The sequence below is a fragment of the Apodemus sylvaticus genome, chromosome 11 (assembly GCF_947179515.1).
Source record: "Apodemus sylvaticus chromosome 11, mApoSyl1.1, whole genome shotgun sequence".
In the NCBI taxonomy this organism is placed as follows: domain Eukaryota; kingdom Metazoa; phylum Chordata; class Mammalia; order Rodentia; family Muridae; genus Apodemus; species Apodemus sylvaticus.
Window position 1 is genome coordinate 62,383,965 of NC_067482.1, and position 20,892 is coordinate 62,404,856.

At 35.6% G+C, this 20,892-nt stretch overlaps 1 protein-coding gene across 1 annotated transcript in view; it reads right to left on the bottom strand.

Moving 5' to 3' along the window:
• The window catches only part of Slit2 (slit guidance ligand 2), a 323,981-nt gene that overhangs the window by 45,769 nt on the left and 257,320 nt on the right, over positions 1–20,892 (bottom strand). The window contains exons 21-28 of the mRNA XM_052199289.1: positions 18,360–18,428; positions 16,376–16,447; positions 15,423–15,494; positions 13,840–13,911; positions 11,150–11,313; positions 3,652–3,776; positions 3,419–3,516; positions 712–851 (exon numbers count right to left, since the gene is read on the bottom strand). Coding sequence (XP_052055249.1) covers positions 712–851; positions 3,419–3,516; positions 3,652–3,776; positions 11,150–11,313; positions 13,840–13,911; positions 15,423–15,494; positions 16,376–16,447; positions 18,360–18,428 — 812 coding nt within the window. The remainder of the gene's footprint in view (positions 1–711; positions 852–3,418; positions 3,517–3,651; positions 3,777–11,149; positions 11,314–13,839; positions 13,912–15,422; positions 15,495–16,375; positions 16,448–18,359; positions 18,429–20,892) is intronic.

Genomic DNA, 20,892 nt, shown 5'->3' on the forward strand with positions numbered 1-20,892 from the left:
TGCACCCCAGCACGTCTCCTTTCTCTGTCTCCTTCGGATACTTTATTAAAATGAAAGCTGAGTATGACATTTCTTACGCATAGCCACACAAACCAACAGAAAAGCTACTCTTTCAAAATAGACAAGCCAGAAACTTGATGCTGACTTTACAGAAAATTGATCTAAACTAAGAAAAAAAGTTAGCATTTTGAGTAGTCTGATCGGGTTTATTAACCAGAGACAAAGCAATGGTAAAAATCTTAATAGTCTCATAAGACTTTCCAAAGCTCATCTTCCTGATGGAGCACAAATTGAAGGACAGAGCTTCCGACAGGCAAACTTTGACTACTAAAAAGAAAGTATGGGCATTATGAGACTCATATGCTGAATCATGTTTTGGCTGTGTAAAGAAACACACAAATATACATTGGCATAATAGTCTGCTTAGGGAAGGTCATATGAATAAAAATGTAATTGAATTATGGGTTCAAAGGTTTCAGCAGGTCAGCATCCTTTTTTATTCTTCTACAGATCATGACCTTACAAGAAAGGTTCATTGAACCAACTGTACTGCATCTTTAATTTGCTGGGCTAAACAATCCCTATGTATTTCAGTTATTACAATCAAATCTCCCAATTATTGAGAAAGAATGGCTTGGTAAATAAACATATTAGTGCGATGATTCTTTCAAATTGATACCCGATTCATGACACATTTTCTTTTCTTCATACCTGTGTATTCCGGTGGGCAAAGACATGTGTAGTTGTTAATTCCATCAACACATGTAGAATTATTTTCACAATCATTATCTTCACAATCATCAATATTAACTTCACAGTTTTCTCCTTCAAACCCATCAGCACAAGTGCACCTGAACATCATGGAAAGAAAGGCAAGAAACTGTTGTGCGTGCATTTTAAAACGTTGTGGTCTAAATATTTTTAAAGAGAATAAATACACACAACAATTACAAAACATTTAACTACATCAGTTGATTTTTTAAATCCTTTGAAATTATATACTGTAAGCATCAATTTAACTTACTATCTAACAAACCAGAGAATATTTAAGAAGAATATTTTATGAGTGCTACATGATGGTGAAACGCTCCACAGTCTTAGAAGTCAATTAATTCCAATATATTTAAAGCTCAAAGGACTAGCAAAATTTTCTTTACTTCTATTAGATAAGCTCTTTTCAAATTTGGTATAATTCACACTTTTTTAAAAAACAAAATAAATGAAGATTGGTTCTGATTTTTTAATTGCTTATTGTCTGAAATTTCATACATGGATCATAGCATGCCTTAACTGAATCAGTCCACTCTGCCTTCCATTAAATGCCTGTTATAACCCATAACTTTTTCCTAACAACTTCATGTTGTGTCCCCCAGAATCTACCTACTGTCGTCTACACGTGCATAGGTACAGGGCTACCTACTGAAATGTGGGGTGGCCTCTCAAGGGCTATGACCTGGAGGAGACTGACAATAGCTCTGCCAGCAGCCACCAAGTGCCAACCTGCTCTCTAAGTCTAGGTCGGCTTCATAAGTCTCTCTCCAATTCATGCCAGGATTTTGTTTGATCCAATTACTCACAGATCTTGTGTTCAGTGGTTCAGAAAACATACTGCTCTTTCAGATGACCCAGATTTTATCCCCAGTCCCCACATCAGGCAATTCACAAGGATCTATAACTCCAACTATGAAAAAATATAACACTTGTGCGCTTGTGGGACAACTGCTCTCAGATGCACACCCCCCCCAGCCCCAGAAACACATGATTAAATACAAAAATTGTGAATCTGACTTCTAAAATCATATCATCTATAATTCTAGTTGTGATGTACTTGATGGTTTGCAACAATAAGTAAATGTCAAATTTATTCTTTGCATCTATATAATATGAATATTTCCTATTTCAAAAATACAGGAATCTTGGAGAGGGACTTGTTGGGAGAAGTTGGTATTGATAGGGATGGGAAAGAAACAAGAGACGTTGGTCTCAGGGAGTCTTCAGGGTGCATTATGTGCATGTTTGATTGTCTAAGAATAAGCTTTAAATAATAAAAAGTGAACATTTTATTTGTCTCAATAAATATAACTTTCCCTGGAAATGCATTGCATATTTCATTTAGAGTAGATATCAAAATAATATTTGAGTGAGGCATATATAAATTAGAGACAATTTAGCCAGGTGGTGGTGGGAAAAAAACCACGCCTTTAATCCCAACACTTGGAAGTCAGAGGCAGGCAGATTTCTGAGTTCGAGGCCAAGCCTGGTCTACAAAGTGAGTTCCAGGACAGCCAGGGCTACACAGTGAAACCCTGTCTTGAAAAAAAAAACAATGCCCCCCCAAACCCAAATAAGCAAAACAAACCTCAAAACAAATTAGAGACAATTTATGAAAATAATAAAGTATATTTCTTCAAAAAAGTAAATTTTCTAACAAGGTTCAGTAGTAGATTATTGTTCTTTATTGTTGTGATTAATAAAGAATTTATTTTGAGAACACAACCCATAGAATCAACTGACTGGGTCTCATGGGATCTTGCAGAGATACGGGGGCCTGTGTATGGCTTCTAAATATGTGTTACAGCTGAGTAGTTGGTGTTCTTGTGGGAATCCTAGTACTGTGCACAGCGGCTATTGCTGAGCCTTTGGCCTAATTGTGGGACTCTTTTCTTCCTACAGGGCTGCATTGTCCAGTCTTGATGTGATGCTGTGTGTTTAGTCTTATTGTAGCTTGATATGCCATGTTTGGTAGACGTCCCCAGGAGGGCTTCTCCTTTCTGAAGGGAGGTAGAGGGGAGGTGGATCTGGTGGAGAGTAGACAGAGGGGAAACTGTGGTTGGGATGTCATATATTTGAGAATTAAAATAATAAAAAGGAAGTGGCAAAAATAGCTTATTTCATAATTTGTGAACGGTATCTGAAACCACTATACCGTATGATTCAATAATTATAGCTTAAAAATACATAGCATGTTATCTATTTATGTTGTGTCCTAGAAATAAATCATGAATTTTTTGTTTCAGTGGGAACTGCTTCTTTTTAGTGCACACTTTTCATAAAGGCAAAAGCAAATCCAAAAATAAATGTATGATTTGTATAAGCAGACTAGGTGGCTATTACCATGCCTAATGAGTTGATATCTTGTGTTGCCATAATCTGACTTGATTTATCATCATATGTATTCTTCCAAGTTTTTAAAGCTTTGTGCTGCTATGAACTGAGAGCCCTGTAGTATCTTTGATAAGTTTTCATATTGTGCTGTCTGTTTCATTGACCAATCAATACATGTAGTCTGTACACCAAAATTCTTGAAACAATAGTTTCTTAGTAAAAAAAAAAAAAAAAAAAAAAGATCATGGCCATTTGTTTAGTTAATCTTGATTATGGTACGACAGACAAAGGACATCATAGCCAGGATACTTACCAGAATCCATCATTCTCTCCTTCTTTTAAGTGACAAGTTCCTCCATGTTTACACGGATTACTGATACAGGCATGAATGGGGACATCACAGTCCTGGCCCTAGAGAAGAAACACCCATGTTAATGTTAGTACATATCAAACAAGCTAGATCTCAGCCCCCAGAGAAAGAACATACACAATAGAAAGAAGAAATACCATAAGAAGTAATATCTTCCTACTGTGGTTTCTACTTACCTTGAAACCATATGGACAGGTACATCGATAAAAATCAACTGGGTCATTGTTACAGGTGCCATCATTTTTACATGGATTTGATAAGCAGGGATTACACTTGGCTTGAATAGTAATATCCACAGGACCTACAAATTAATAGTAAAATATAAGAAAGTGGTGCTTTCTCTTTGTGCTTCACCTATTTCATTTATGTTCCCTAATATAACAGTAAGGTTTGTGGAAAATTATTTGTCATTCATCTTTACCTGATTCTTCTCTAATGGGAACAGTAATCAATATCATTCAGTCATGTCCAGAAAAGCTGAAATTAATGATGCCAGTCTCATGATATGAAACCCTTTATAAATTGTCTAGTATTTCCGGATACTATCCATGACTGTGACCCATACCCAGCCTCAGCTCAGTGGAAATGCATAGCACAAAATTCCAATGCTGTTTTATGAATGTGACAAAATCCAGAAAAACGCAGCCTCTGTTATATTCTATTTTGTGCCATTTTGAGTCATTTAGTTCATTAGTGCAGAATGTGCCAGATGGTATTCCCACCCCGTCTTCTCTAGCAGTAAGATGCCACTCCAATGAGCCTCTCAGTTTCCTGCTTTGTAACACACTTTATAGAAACCTGGTGATCAGTAAAAGGCCAGATCAATACATACCGTTCTCAGAAATTTTCTACTATTCACACTTACTGCCTGAGCTACGGATCTCTGTATTTTGCCTAGTTGTGACTTTTTCTAATGTTCTCCAGCTGTTGTAAAGTGATGCTTCTGTATGGGGGATGAGAACCACACTTAAATGCGAATATAAGAATAGCTACTTAGAATGTAATTAAAGATTATACTGATCTTGGAAAATGGCAATAATTTGTTCTTTACATTTCATTACTTCACTAACCATAGGAAACTGGCTAACTTTACTGTGCCAGGCATGGATTTCCCCATATTGCCTGGACTTTAAGTTCAGTTGGGTAGCTACTGGCTACCCCCAGCATATAGGGATCACCATTTCACTTTTTGGGATATCTTGCCTTCCTGATCATTGACTGGTTCCTTGGCATTACAGTTAGAAAGGACTATTGACTGTTTTTCTACATTGGCAGCTTGCACAGTGCCTTTAATAACTACCTGATTTCACCATCTCTGCTTCTCTCTTCATTCCAACCCTTAAGAATTACTTCCCTGGCACCTTGATCATTTCTATCCATTCTCCTACCTACATTTAAATATTTTAAGTCATATCATTTATCTTTTATTTGACTCCAATCTAGAATTCATTTTCTGTCCAGTGTGCTCTCTAAGTACCTTCTCCGGATATTTTCTAATTCACAGGGAATTACAGCTTGATCCCCTGTAATTCCCTGTGACCTATTACAGTGGCTTTTACAGTGACCATGAAGAACAGAGGTAGAGATAAAAGGTTAATTACTATTTAGGTTAATAATAGTGAGGTAATGAGTTAAGGTTTTTAAAAAACAAAAGTCTGATTAATGAATCTGTTGTAGACCATAAAATTATAGAAACAATGGTAAGAAGCAGTGAGATTTGTTCTCTCTCTCTCTCTCTCTCTCTCTCTCTCTCTCTCTCTCTCTCTCTCTCTCTCTCTCTCTCCTTGAAAGGCAACTACATCCTTCAATTTCTTGTATTTGAAGATAACAGGTTCTGAGAGATGATTCCTGCAAACAAATTAGTCCTCCCATGAGATATGTACCACAGAGAAAGAAAGACCTTTCACCTCATGAGACAGATACTTGCTAGTGTCAGTGAAATGAAGGAGCGGAGCGTGTGCTATCTGAGTTAATTTAAAATTAAAGTTGACTAAGAAAGTACTATAGTATTATTTAAATGAAAGGAGATGTCTTCATCTTAATAATTAAATCTAAAAATGAGAAGACGCTTTTGTTAACACTCTGTTTCTGTAACAGGATTTAATAGACTGCTGGATGGTGAGTATGAAGTCTGAAGGTAGACCTGCTTACATGACTACAACCACTAGCTACATGCTTAACCCCAAAGTTCCTATCCCTGAGGATTCTATCTCACTTTGATTTATTACCAAATGCCTAAGACAAATAAAGTTCTAACTATATTCCAGAATCTGCCTTTATTCTCTAATCCTTTGGAAACACTAGTGCAATAACAAACTTGTGTCCAAAGCACACAAAAACAGCTACAGAAGCTCATGAGCGCTTTGTGATACTAGGCAACCGGACTGAAAGGAGGTCTTATTTAAAACCAAGCGTTTGTGTTATATGTGTTATTACAGAATTCCTTGAGCAATATTATCAGAGGCATATTTATCAACATCCCTCATTCACCAAATATTTATGGATATCTAATTTGTGTGAGGTCAGATCATCCAAGGCAAATGAAATGCCTGAGCTTCTTCAAACCCTTCTGTTCAGCAGTAGAGCGGTGTATGTGCCAATTAGAGAAAAAAGATACAGGCAATGATAACACATGGGATGAAAAGCACATTTTAAGGTGGTGAAAGCTGTTACAGGGGCGCTTTTATAAAGCAAATTGAAAAAGCATCCTGAATTCCACGAGAAAATTCATGGCCAGTTATTTGTGGTCATTGATGGAACTCCACTGAGAGTTTAGTAAGTCTAAGAACTGAAGTGCACAGACTACTAAGACAGAAAGCAGTACCAGAAAAAGATATGAAGAGGGAAAGAAAATGTCAAAGAAGTAACATGGCCACCTCTGACTTAAGATGAGCACTTATAGGGATAAATGAAATGATTTTGCTGGACTCATCAGGACACGAGTCATTGCTCTTCTACTTTCGACTCAGGAAAGAAAAATGGCGGCCAATGATAGATGATTTAAACAATGTAAATTTAAATAAAAGCAGATAACTCTTTGTATAAATCCATTTTTTCTTTCCGATGTGAACAAATTAAAACTCCACTACATTAAGTTATTTCAAAGTTATAGCTATGAGTTAGTGATATGAGATTTGAAAATAGGAAATGTTTGGATTGAGTTTGAATAGTGCTTCAAAACTGGTCTAGACAGTAAATTTTCATCAATGCTTGTTTAGACTAAATTATTTAGTCATCTTTACCTCAGTTCATGAGTAAAGCAAATATTAAGTCACAATTGTGCAGCACAAAGCCAGAGGCTTCACTCAAGCAACCCAACAGTTCTCCCCAAAGGAAAATGTGAGTCTCCTGAAAAAAACCACTACTATTTCAAAGTCATATGAAGATATGTCACATTCTCCCTAACAGTTCTGGAATGGACAGGATTATCAATATATAAAATTAGGGGAAGGAATGCCAGACACTAGGTTATAGTACAGTGTTAAAATTTTAGGATTTTTAAAAGTTCGTAGAATTACTTGATGCTTGAGTTTTTATTGAGAGACATAAAGAAGTAATAAAGACAATCCTCCTTTTTCTTGTCTTCCTTTTCTTCCTCCTCCTACTTCTATTCCCCCTCCACCCCTTCCTCTCTTCCTTTCTGCCTTCTCTTCCTCATACTCCTGATTACTGGAGGCTGAAACTAGGGCTCTGCACACCCCAGGCAGCCAACTTAACAACAGCCTCAGTTTTGTTTTGACATTTATTTTTCTTCTGGAGACAGGGCATCGTTATTGGTGTAAGTAGCTCCAGCGTGGTTGAGATCTCTTAACCTCAGCATCCTGAGTAATTGTGATTACTCGTCTGTATCACTAGGTCCTGAAGAAGGAATTGTGTTGTTTTCTAGTTTCCCCATCTGTTTTGAACTTCTAGCTGTGAAACACCTGCCTATATCAGCTTGTCCTTTTTTTGCAATGTCCTAATCCAAGGTCTTATGGCTATCTGTAAACACTTCTTGAGAGCCTTCTGGTATCACTACAATTCCATCATTGATTGACCCTGTTAGATATTATTTCCATCTTATACAAATCTCTGTCACATTCTGTATTATTTTAGAATTAACCATGTAATACCATAACTCTCATGAAAGTAGGTGTTTAGTTATCATTTACTAGATCCTTAACATGTTGCAACACTACTTTATCATTTTGTACAAACTTCATGTCCAATAGTGTTTGTTAAATAGATAAAAGGAGATATCATATATTCCCAACTGAATGCCCACTGTTTGGTAATCTGAGCGGCTATTGAATATTTGTCAAATAAAAGAAGTGGGATATTTAGCTGTGTACATACCTAAAGTTTGCTCTCTGTATACTACAGTCCTTTACAGAGGATGTTTAAGGAAATAAAGAAGGCAAAACTCTCTTTTTATGATTAAAGAATGCTTTATATGTTAGTGTTAAAGAGAAGAGAAGGACATATATATATATAACATATATATGTCCTTATATATGTTATAAGGACAGCTCGTGATCCTGAACCACCTTTTCCTTACTAAAGAATGCTCTCACCTGGTTGCTAGCTAAATATGTAATGAGCACTTACTTCATCTCATTACAATGGAAACAGAAAACACCTATTTTAATAAATACTGTGGCACATAATAATACAGGAATATTACATTTAGATATAAAATGCACATGTGTTTTTAATAAAGAAGATTTGTTTTCCTGTTGTAATTTGTTTACATATTGATAAGTCTTAAAATGATAATTTGTCCTTAGTAGACTTTCATGACTAAAATAAAAGCACTTTACACTGGCACAAAAAGTGGGCAAGTTAAGTTAAAATATGAAAATATCAAATTATAAAATATTTAAGGCCCCTTCATTTTACTGCATTCAGGCTTATAAAGCATGAATGCTCACAGGACAGGACTCAAGAGATTTCCCTGAGTGGATTGTTCCAATAATAGGTTAAAATACATTTCCTTCAGCCAAACAAACGTCACCAGAAGGGGGCTTCTCAACTTTGATTTTTTCAGGATACTCTGTCAGAAGGCTTCAAGCTTATTGATATCAATGGTTCACGTAAATTTTTTTCTATTGAACCTTCTAAGAGAAACAGTAGTGGGTTCTGACGTCAGAGATTCATGGTTCAATGTTTGGCTCCTTTATTCTGAATCAATCACTGTAAGTGCCGTATTTTGGTATCTCAAGTGGGGAGTGCACAGTTCTTACAAAGGGCTCATGGGAAGACAAAGTACTCAGGATAGAGCAAATGTTCCCAAAACAATTAAAAGCCATTTTTATTGTACTATTAAAGAACAAGGCACTGTACTATGTAGAATCTTGTTTTCGTTTCTGTTAAAATTAGCTCGTTGCTCTAGATTTATTTTTTTAAAAATTATTCCAGTCTGCAGGTGTTGACTGATTGTATTTTGGTGGTGTCTTGGAATGATAGAGTAACACAATTAACTACATAGCTATACTGGGTGTGTTTTCTTTGTAAGGCAGAATATATTCCCAGTCATTTCATCTTTGTAGAAAGTGGAGACAAATATATAAGAATGCAAGTGTGTAAAGGCCAGAATACAACCATAGTTGTCATTCTTCAGCCTTCCTTCTGTGTGTTTATGATTGTGCATGTGATGTATAGATTCGCTTACGTTAGTGTGTGTGCACATGACTTTCAAGGCTGGAGTCCAATATTGGTTGCCCTTATCCCTCTGTGTGTATTTTTTGAAATAGTGTCTCTCACTGAACACCAAGAGCCAACTGGTGAATTCCAGGGATCTCCCTCTCTCCACCCAGACAGAGCTGGAGTTCTGTATATGTGACACCATGTCTATCTTTTAATCCAACACTTATGATCCAAACTGCGCCTCTCATGTTTATTTCAGCAAGAATTGATCATGACTATACCATAGAATTTAGTGACTCATTTTTCTCCAGTTCTCTACCTCTTTTCTTTTGAAAGGGTCTTTTACTAGTATGGAATTTGACAAGTATACTAGGTTAGATAACCGATGAGCTTTGGGAATCTATTTCACCGTTCTAGGGCTTATGATCAAGTTACCCCTCACCTCTGCTTTGCTTGTGTCTTCTGGAGATTAAACCCGAGTCTTTGTTGTAGTGGAAAATTGTTAAAATATAGTGCCGCCCTGCCAGTCCTGTGCTCCAAGTCCTGGAGGGTCCCACTCTCTTGCCCAGCACCCACTACTTCCAAGTATCTGGTAAAGCATGACTCTTAAACTTGAGTAGTTAACCAAATATATTTATGTTTATGAAACTCCCAATTACATAAAGCCAATTTACAATGACAACATCTTGCCCCAATATTTCTAACCTCTCAGCACACCAGAAACACATCTGAGGCCATCTGGATCTGTGTGTCTTCTCTCTGCTCCCTAGGGCTGCTCCCAGGCTCCCTCTCTCTCCTCCCCTCCTTCTCTTAGCTCCCCCTCCTCTCTCCCCTCCAGTCACTGGCCTCTCACTGCTTCAATGTGAATGGATAGAATGGATAGAACCTTGCATCACTTTGTTCTTTCAAGGCAAACCCTTGGCCAGCTATCTTCTCAGCCTTGTCAACCTGTTTAATCTTTAAAGTCTTCCATGCTAGTATTCTCATGTCCTCATTAACTCATGAGGAAACTGAGGTATAATTGGTTAAGCCATGAAATTAGGTTTTCTTAAGTACTGGAAAACTAAGCTGTGAATTTCACCAAGCCAGGCTGGTTATGAGGTAAGCAATTGCACAGTATTGCTTACTTAAATACTCCCCCACCGCCGGCATCAATGGTCAAGTTTTAGAAGCTTATGTTTTTTTGGCAGTGTATGCAGATGTAGGAGGGACTGACTACACCACAAGCTACTCTAGGGTTTATATTTTCTGATTTTACATTTAGAAGTATCAATAATTTTTCTTCTCTAGTAATTATGAGTGGGTTTTTAAAAATATCTACAAGTTAAGAAGAATGACAAAAAACCAAAAATCCATATATTTGGTTGCCCTGAATGGAATGATAAGACTTTAGGGATGGTGTCTATATATTGTGACTAATGGTTCATCTTATTTCTTCTTGAAAAAAACAAATTTTACTGTTTTCATTTCCCCAATTAGATTTTTTTGTATTTATACTATGAATGTTTACATCAACTATTCACATAATGAAAGAATAAATTTATATTTATTATGAAGATCCTATTTAGTACATCAACAAAGGGTCAAGGTAGGGAAGAAACAGGAGGAGAAGCAAACAGGAGGAAGTATTCACACAGGAAATCTCAGCACAGAGGGTGATTGGGATTACCCACTGGAACACTGGGAAGCTTGGTTTGGTTCTCCTTACCTGGGATTAGGAAGCCACAGGGCCCTGGGAGCCCTAAGAGCCAGGGCCATGTTTAGATAAAGCAGAAGTAAAACATTTTATTGGTTAGAGACTAAAAAAGTAAATTTCAATTTGTACACATCTATCTACATTTTCAAGAAAGCCTATTCATTCCAATGAGTCTAACATGGATTTGAAAAGCCCAATTGTTTAATTGAGAAACAGGAACTAGCCTATCTTGTTCAAACAGATAAACTCTTTCCCAACTAGACCTTTGAAGTCTAATCACAAGATAATGCCACTTCTGTGGTGATTAATGTAGGGAGTTTTTCAAAAGTAGTTCCAGTAATTAAAAGCCATACCTTGACATGTAAATTTTTTGGAGGGAGTAGTGAGTAACAATTTATCTGCCATTTCTCCAGGGCCGGCACAGCGTGCAATTCCAGGTTCCTTATATTCCGACTTCACCCAGTCGGATAACCACTGCATGTTACAATCACAGTAAAGAGGGTTGGCTCCAATCGCTCTGGAAAAAGAACACCACAAAAGCACACATACACACACACACAAGTATGGAAGTATTGTTATTTCCTAACGGAACAGATTCACAGTGATGCTCAGCAGAAAATCCCTAGGAATTTGTTGATGCCAACAATTTAGAAGAAAATGGAGAAACTGAACATGCCAACTTTCCTTATTTTTGTGAGGCTGGGATAAATAGCTTTAACCGTTTCTTGGGCTTCACAGGGTTGGTTAATACTCAGAGAGACACATTTATCTTAGATATAAGAATGTCCTTAGAACAGGCTAGCACTTCCTGCTTTCCCCAGTTGTTTACTGAGAACTTGGTTACTGGTTAACAATCGAGGACTCCATGATGAACAGGGAATCATTCTTAACACCCAGTGAACTCCTATTTCTAAGTAGACTGGCAAATGGACACACACAAGTAATCATCACAAGAAGTTACATAGCAGAGGCACTTACAAGATGTCTGTGAACGAGCAGGCTGACTTCTCTGGGAGGTGCTGGTGGGGATGAAAGTCTACACTACTTGGAAGAATTAAAGAGGTGTAAAATGCTAGGGATGTTACTTCAAGAAAAGGACCACTATAAAAGCAAATGAAGTCCATTCTCTGGTGCTAATTTGCACCTTTAGTGGTCTTTCATTTTAGAATTCTGTATTTAGTTCCACAAGCAGTAATAGTAATGGAAGGGTCACAGGGAAGCAGCTGGCATTATTACATCATTTCAATCTGTTAGACCTGTGCTAACCCATTTCTATAAAGTACCTTATTTTATTTAAGATAGTAATATGAGTCTAATATTAATAATAGGTTATTATTATTATTAAATAGTTTCATAAACATAGTTTCATAGGACATAAGAGGTAGGCATGTGAGGCAGTTTTCAAAGCTAAATTATCTTCTGAGTAGCAACTGAAGTGTACACTTGAATCATAATCTAGGGTGCCATCTAAAATACTCTTGCAAAATCATAACATCTTATATTGTGCAAATCAATGTCCATATTTTATCAAGCATCACAGCACTGTGTTTCCTTTTCATATATATGTTAGCCAGGAACATTTCAAATCAAAGCATGAGCCAAATGGTAATTTTGATTCCTTTGCTCTCTATTGACATTTCGCAGTGCCCTTCTGAATTGAAGGAGAGAGAAGTGAATAAGAAGTACTGTTAATGATCTACAGAGTAGAAAAGAGATGTGTAACAGGGAGGCAAGGCTGAGCCCTGACAGGACAGTGGACCTTTGAACTGGATCACTGTTGTCGGAAGAGCCACATAATGAATTGGTCCCTCAGGTCAAGCAGGGCTCATGCTCTGTGGCCTTCTCTGATCCATGAGCCTAAATCCACTTCCTCCTTGATGTAGCATTCTCTCAGACAACAGCAGTCACACCCTTGAAATTAACAGATTTAGTTTCATACTGTATCTTATGAAGAGGGCATGAATTTGCAAAGATAGCTCTTGATAGGGACCTTTTGTGAGGTAGATGCTGAGGCTCAAAGATTAAATGGTAGAGGTCTTTCCTCCTGTAGCCTCTGGTCTAATGGCATAAATATGAATTGGAGGTATCCATCTGCTAAATGGACATATGCAAACCATACTACTACCAGAGCTTCCTCAAAGCAAATTCAAATGAAACACGACTAGAGGATATTATTCTCTCATTGTCTTTCTAAATTTTCTAAATTTCTATCCTTTTTTTTTTGAGTTCTTATGAATCTCACTGAGGTCATACTGACTTTGACATCCAGATAGAACCAGATAATTGCTACTGGATGGTCCAAATATATCATCATGAAAGGGGGCTTTCTAGCCTTAGACAGACTTCTTTTCTTTCTTCTAGCTTTGAGATATCTTAATATTACATTTAGTAATAAAGATAAAATTCAACAGTGCTACTTCTGCATGCATGTGTGTATGTATGCATGCATTATGTCCATATAATTTAAAAATAATGAATATATGAATATATCATATATACAAATATATGTCTTTCTCTATGTATATGATTCATTTTTTCTCCATTTTTATTGCAACTATAATTATGGAGGTAGAAGTGGGAGTACATAAAAGGAATTTGTCACAAAGCACTATCAGATTATACAATATTCAGTGGTGCCCACACTGCATAGTACCATGGCCAATGCTAAGCAAAATTTGTGGAATAAATGAATCAAATTTAAACAAATTAGTGTACAATTCATGGAGGAAGTGGTACATGGGATAGAGCTTTGGGAAGTAGAATTGGGTACGAATCAGAGAGCAGTCATAAAAATGTGCAGAGAGGCCGGAGATCTGTTTTTATATAAAAGACACTTTTAGCTAAGTCGGGACAACCCACCTGATGAAGACTGCCAGCTCAAAGAGTAAATTAAAATTTACGCATAGGTGACAAAGTATCCAATTCGAAACTTGGTACATTTTCTTTCACAATTAAATCAAGCATAGCTCATAGTTACAGAAAAAGAGGGGTAGAAGGCTATTGCAAATATGTTAATCAGAGAGCATCTGGGCCAGGTACTCACAGGTGTGACAAGGCTGAAAGGTCACTGAAGGCACCTTCAGGCACAACAGAAATGTCATTTCCATGTAGAGATCTAAAAGAGAAAATGTTCAGAGGACTATTTCTACATGTAGAAGGACTTCATGTTTATCAAACACATATTAGTAGAAGAAGGCAGCCTATTCAATAAGCCATGTTTGAACAACAGAGATCTACTTAGGAAAACAGAAGTCAGCCCATACCTCACATCATCTGTACAACATAAATTGTATATTGAAGAGTTAAATGTAAAATGAAATTAGTAATTCCTTAAAAAATATGCTGTTTATATTCTCATGGAATGAAGAAAACTTCCAAATGTATAATATAAATCTCAGAAAGCAGAAAGAATAGAGTATGAAATATTCTACAAGGTAAAATTTACCAAATAAAGTAATTGCTAAGGGGCTGTGTGCAAGAAAGTGGATGGTAAATATCATAATAACAAAAGATAAAACATTTAAATTCTTAATTAAAAGATTTAAAATCAATAGTAATTACACAGATGTTATACTACATAATGAAAATGGTATCTAATAGATAATGGCTAAAGAAGCAATGAGACTTCAGAATATATAGTGCAAATGCTCAGTTACTATACAAGGACGCAAATGCTACAACCATTTGAAATACAAGTTAAAACAGCCAAAAAACTGAACAAACTAATTTTCAATCTGTCATAACAAAGTGAAAGGATTAATAATACCTTAATATGAAAAGTTTATTAAAGTACTTTGAAAGAATATTCTATTAAGCTGTTACAGAAAAATAAAATTAACTCATTAACAAAATATTGTTTGGAAGACAAGTTGACAGTTCTGTGATTATTCTAATATCATGGATAGAACTTCATGACAAGGAACCCCTTCAATACCATCACCTTAATGTTAGTACATCCGAACCAAGATAAAACCATAAGTAGTCTATTTGAGTATAGGAAAGAAAGATAACTTTCCATTAATCTGGATGATAGTGGGCATGGGCATGGTTAGCAAAGTTATTTTCTTCAATTGAAGGCAGATCCTGTACCTGAGAAACAGTTGACAAATATCTACACATTGTAAAAGAAAAACACACTAAAGAAGAGTAAGATAAAATCCTACTCATTGCTGTTAAGAGTCATATAACTGTGGAAATACTTATATTGGCATATAAAATAAATAGAAAGAACAAAGCCTAGAAGAATATATTAAACAAATTCATTTCACAGAAAAGTATTCAAGAATAATACAGTTTCTAAAGAAAATAAGTTTTCTTACTTTATCATAAATTAATTGGCATTATGTGTTGACATATATGTGTTAGTATTATGGTATATATAAATATATTTAGCACTAAATGACTACCACAGTAACATGTAACATGTACTACGAAAGAGGAGGTCATGTCTTAATCAAAGTGGTTGTACAATGATACCATATGAAACAATTGTCCTAACTTCAAATCCCAGTAAACTGTAACACACCACAAAATAACCAAGAATGACAAAGTGATCACATCACTTCCCTAAAGTAGCCCATAACTCAGATCCCCAAGTAACATGATTGTTGAATATAGAATGCTTACAGTAACCGAAGAGACTTCAATCCATCAAAGGTACGTGGAGGGATACATCTCAGACGGTTGTAACTGAGGATTCTGTAAATAAACACATGCCAGTTTATCTACCATGAGAATCTAGTAATATACAAATGCTATTTTAAAGCAAACCAGTTCAAGAAAACAGTTATTTGGGCAATTAATGAATTAAGTATTTATATATCATTTACATTGCTCATCTATGTGTTTTAATTCTATTATGATTCATTACCTAAATATAACATAACAATTTTCGTACTGTGTACACATGCCTCACTCATCCTCTGACTGAGACATCATACCCTGTTTGGTGGTTTGAGTGAGAATGGCCCCCATAGGCTCATAGATTTGAGTAAATGGTCACCAGCATGTGGCTCTATTTGAAATGCATAGGAGCTGGCCTCATTAGAGGAAGAATGTCACTTGCTTTGAGGTTTCAAAAAAACCCATTCTAAACCCAAACACACTCTCTCTTCTTGCTACCTGCAGCTCCAGATGTAGAACTCTGTTTCTCTGTCACCATATCTGGCTGTGGGCCTCCATGGTCTCTGCCATGATAAAAATGCACTAAACTTCTGAAACTCTAAGCAATGCTTTCCTTTGTAAATGTTTGCTATCATCATGATATCCCTTCACAGCTATAGAACATTGACCAACACACCCTGAAAGCTTAGTCAAAGGATTTCTAACAACTGTGTTAAGATCTTAAAAAATATTTTGTGTGTGTGTGTGTGTATGTGTGTGTGTGTGTGCGCGCGTGTGCACACGCGTGCTAGGCTAAACCTAACACTTTGAGTAACTTTTATCTTTGTGGTTTCTATCTCTCTAGATGGCATTAACACTCTCACTCCGTAAGATGACAGACTCACTCTGTTCACCAGGAACCATTGAATAAACCCTTTATGCCCCAGGAATAAGTGAATATTCAGTACCACACTTACAATGTGAGAAGCTGGGTCATGTTGCTGAAGCTTTGATTGGAAAGGGTGCTTATTCGGTTGTTACTTAAGTCTCTAAGAGAGAAAAGTGAAGACGTTGAGCTTATTACTAAACAGAATAATAGACTATTCATTATTAGGGTTTGGAATAAACCACCAGTCTTTATGGTTCCATTAGTTCTCCATTCTGTTACCTTTTTTGACATATATATCCACTAATACACAAATTCCAATTTGCTAATTGGAACAATCCTTGAATTAATCACATTCAAATTGTCATCTTAAGAACACTTGTGATTTGGCCTGTGGCCTAGCCACTGACACTCAGAAAGCTCTCAATAAATAGTTATTTAACGAAAAACTACAGATGTTGAATGTTGCTAATTTGCTATTTCAGAATGCACTTTTGTATTTTTAACCATAAAATATAGTATGTGAGTTTTCTCATTATATGCAGATTCACATGTATTAATTAATATATATGTATTTCTTAACAGGTATATATGTATATAGGTACACATTATAACTAGCTACTTTTTTTCTGAGGCAAAATTTAACACATGAATAAAGGGAAGATCAGTAAGAGATAAATCTTATTCAACTATTCTTATATTTACATTCCAAAATGTAAGTGAAATAGACTCTGATAATTATGGAAATGATAGGAAGATTATCAGAGTCTTATGATCCATATTTTAGATGTTGAAATTCTGTCTAAATTTTAAAAAGTGGCACATATTTATAAAAATATATTTATATAATGGATCAGCAGTAATAAACATTTCTAGAAACACAGATCTCATTTTTAATTTGTCATAATTACGTGTTCTCCCATAAATGCCCTAGAGATGTTAAATTACCTTTTGAAAAATCACAGCTACTTCATAGCTCATTTAAACAAATCTGTTCTTGCTATCAATAGAACAAGGTATGGTCAAAGTAGTTTTCTCCTTAGGCCGTTTGTCACCTACATGGCCCTATTATAATTTCTATTTGGATTTCCCAAAATTCATAGAGAATGGAGACAGTGTCATTAGTGTGCTCCTAGATAAAATTTATAAAGATCATGTAATAATTCCTTCTCCCAAACTTCTTTTAACTCCCTAATCAGGAATAAAGCCTGTTTTAGGAAATTGAACAATCTGCCTCTGAATCTAGAAAATAAACTAAGACTGGTGATAATTTTGGTCATTAAGATCTCTTAGATTTCTTACTTTCTCTATGTGTTCTGAAGTATTCTCAGTCACCAGCAAGGCTACTTGAACATAGGAAATTACATGTAACAGGATTAGGTCTGTTTTTAAAATGATGTGTGAAACTAGATCAATTTGTTTATAGATTTAAATGCCTCAGTGTTTTTATGTCTCATATTCAAAATGTCATCATAAAATCATTTCTTCCATTGAAAAGGAAATGAGTTACTTTCCGAAGACAGAAATCTAATCTGAACAAAGAATTAGTATTTTTAAATGTATACTCAGAATTAATCAGATAGGATTCAAAACCAGATGCTTTCATAAAATGAACTTTAGCATATATAGACCCTAAATTACTTTAAAATTTACTTTTAAGAAAGTCAAGAAAAAAGATATATTCAGCATAGTATTGACCACATTTGATTTGCCATATAAAATAAAATATTACCCTACTCTCTTTATGATTTCTAACAAGTAGCCTCTTTTTGTATCAATAAAGCATCCAGGTTTACTATTTGCAACTCTTTGTTTGTTTGTTTGTTTTTTTACCACTTAGACATTATTCTATCGTTGCGTCTTTGGCTAGAGGAGCTTTCCCTAAGACTCAGCATCACCTGATTGATAGTCAATAGAAATGTAGCTAGTGATCCTGAACCACCAGTGACCCAGCAGAGAATCAGGCCACTGTAAATGATTTATGTTATGGGAAAAGCTCTCTAAATCTTCTGCATCTTGCCATTCCCAGTTTAATGAAATAAAATAACATAATGATGTGAAAATATTCTACTCACATAAGTGTTAAATGTTTGTAGTTAGAGAGTTCCTTCGGGACCAGTGTAAACTGGTTCCCATCCAGATACCTAAAAACAAGGACAGAACAAGGTCATCTTACAAAGTAAGAGTGGGAAATCACCAAACAAAAGGCCAATATTTACTTTGAACAGAGATGAAGCACTGCTTGGTAGTTTTCTCCTTGAGATCATGTTCCAAGCTGTGATCATTATTCAAGACAAGTAAAGGGCAAATTACATAGTAGTTCGATTTAGTAGAATGTTTTGTGGCTCACTTAGGCTAATGCAAGAAGCTAAGTACAGCAGGGCGAGTTCAGTTTTTTTTTTTTTTTTTTTTTTTTTTTTTTTTTTTTTTTTTTTTTTTTTTTTTTTGTGGTTTAGCCAAAAAGCAAGCCAAGCATCTAGTCATTTTTCTATCAGCAAGAAGGTCTCTCCAATGACTTATATATTGAAGCGGCCATCAGTTTCCTTGTATTTATATAGAGACAACACCATGAAATTGAAGAATTATTAACCAACCCTAGTTATTAAGTATTCTTTTCATTGCGTATTATATATAATATGTATATTTTAAGAAGATTTTTTAAGATTTTTGAGTGCAACTAGATATAACTTTAAGGTGGTAGATTTAGTGTCATAGGGCTTTCATAGAATAACAAAAAATTTCAAGTATCCAAAAAATAGCATGTGAATGCAAAAGAATTTTTCAAATAAAAGTACACATTTGTCTATCTTACTAAGGTCAGAACATAGGCAACTTACGAAAAATAGTAACTCCCTGGATATAAAAATAAATAAATGTTATTTAGACCCTAGATGCCAAGATAAGAAAAAAATCCGTCTCTTTTCAAAGCTTTCCTTTCCTAGACAATATATAATACTCGAGTCTCAAGGACTTGGGCCATCTGCCCAGAGGTGCAGCTGATACTAATTGTAAAACATTAAAGATGTGTATGTGTGTGTGTGTTAGTTTGTGTGTATGTTTATGTCTGTGTGTGTGAGCGTGTGTGGGTGTGTGTTCTCTGTCCCAATGAAGTAGTCATTCTTGAAAACCTCAGATTGAAATTAGAATTTTAATATTTATAGGAAAAGTCATGAAGTTGCCTGAGATAAAAATCTATATTTCAAAATGTACACAAATCTGTAAAATACACAGGCTGTAAATATGCATGATTGACATGAGATTATACATTGCAATATGACTTGTGATGCATCCTCAAAATTTCTGGCATATACTTTATTTTTGCCCAGTTCCTTTCCCTATTTCTCATAGCTAAGTTTTTATTGGTACCACTAGAGGGAAGCAGTGTACTGTCAATACCACCACACTCTTATCCCAGAAATGTTGCAGCAGCAGAAAAAAAAAAAAGATTAAGAACATTCTGCAGGTCTATTTGGAAAGCAATATAAGAGGGAAGGTCTACGGAACTGATTAAAACTAATGAATATCATTTGTTCAACTTGACCACCAATGCATGGTTATGTTGCCAAATTCTTTAATAATTAAATGTAATATACAAATGTACTTTTTCCAATATGAGTATAAATGACTGGAGAGAAGGCTCTTGCTGACTTGGTAAGATTCTAAGAATAATCTCTCTGGGAGGTGAAACTTGAGTTTCAAACCTGAGTTAGTTTTCTCCCGATCTATATAGAACAAACTATTCTCCATAGAAAAGAAATTAAAACTATTTAGAAAGGAGTTTTGGTGTGATGTCAACTGAAGACTCAACGTAAGAAAAGAAATGCATCTATGGCATAGATAGGGCCAATCAAAAAATTAAGATTAACACAAAAACTAAAGAATATTTAATTTTTGTGGATGAGAAAAAACAAAAGGCCAGTTAAAACAGAAAAAAAAGTATTTAGCATCAAAGAGAAGGTGGATGCTAAGTCCCTCACTGGGATAATTATAAAATTTCACTTTGCATATAAAATACAGATAAGGATACATGTTCTACTATGTTCATAGCAGCCCTATTTATAATTGCCAGATGCTGGAAAGAACCCAGGTATCCCTCAACAGAAGAGTGGATGCAAAAAATGTGGTATATATACACAATGGAGTACTATTCAGCCATTAGAAACAATGAATTCATGAAATTCTTAGGCAAATGGATGGAGCTAGAGAATATCATACTAAGTGAGGTAACCCAAACTCAAAAGGTGAATCATGCTATGCACTCACTAATAAGTGGATATTAACCTAGAAAACTGGAATACCCAAAACATAATCCACACATCAAATGAGGTACAAGAAGAAAGGAGGAGTGGCCCCTGGTTCTGGAAAGACTCAGTGAAACAGTATTCAGCAAAAGCAGAACGGGGAAGTGGGAAGGGGTGGGTGGGAGGACAGGGGAAGAGAAGGGGGCTTACGGGACTTTCGGGGAGTGGGGGCTAGAAAAGGGGAAATCATTTGAAATGTAAATAAATTATATCGAATAAAAAAAAAGAGAAAAAAAATACAGGCTTATAATAGGGAGTGGGGAAGGGTTATAGACCATATGACTATGTGAAAAAATATTAAAATGGG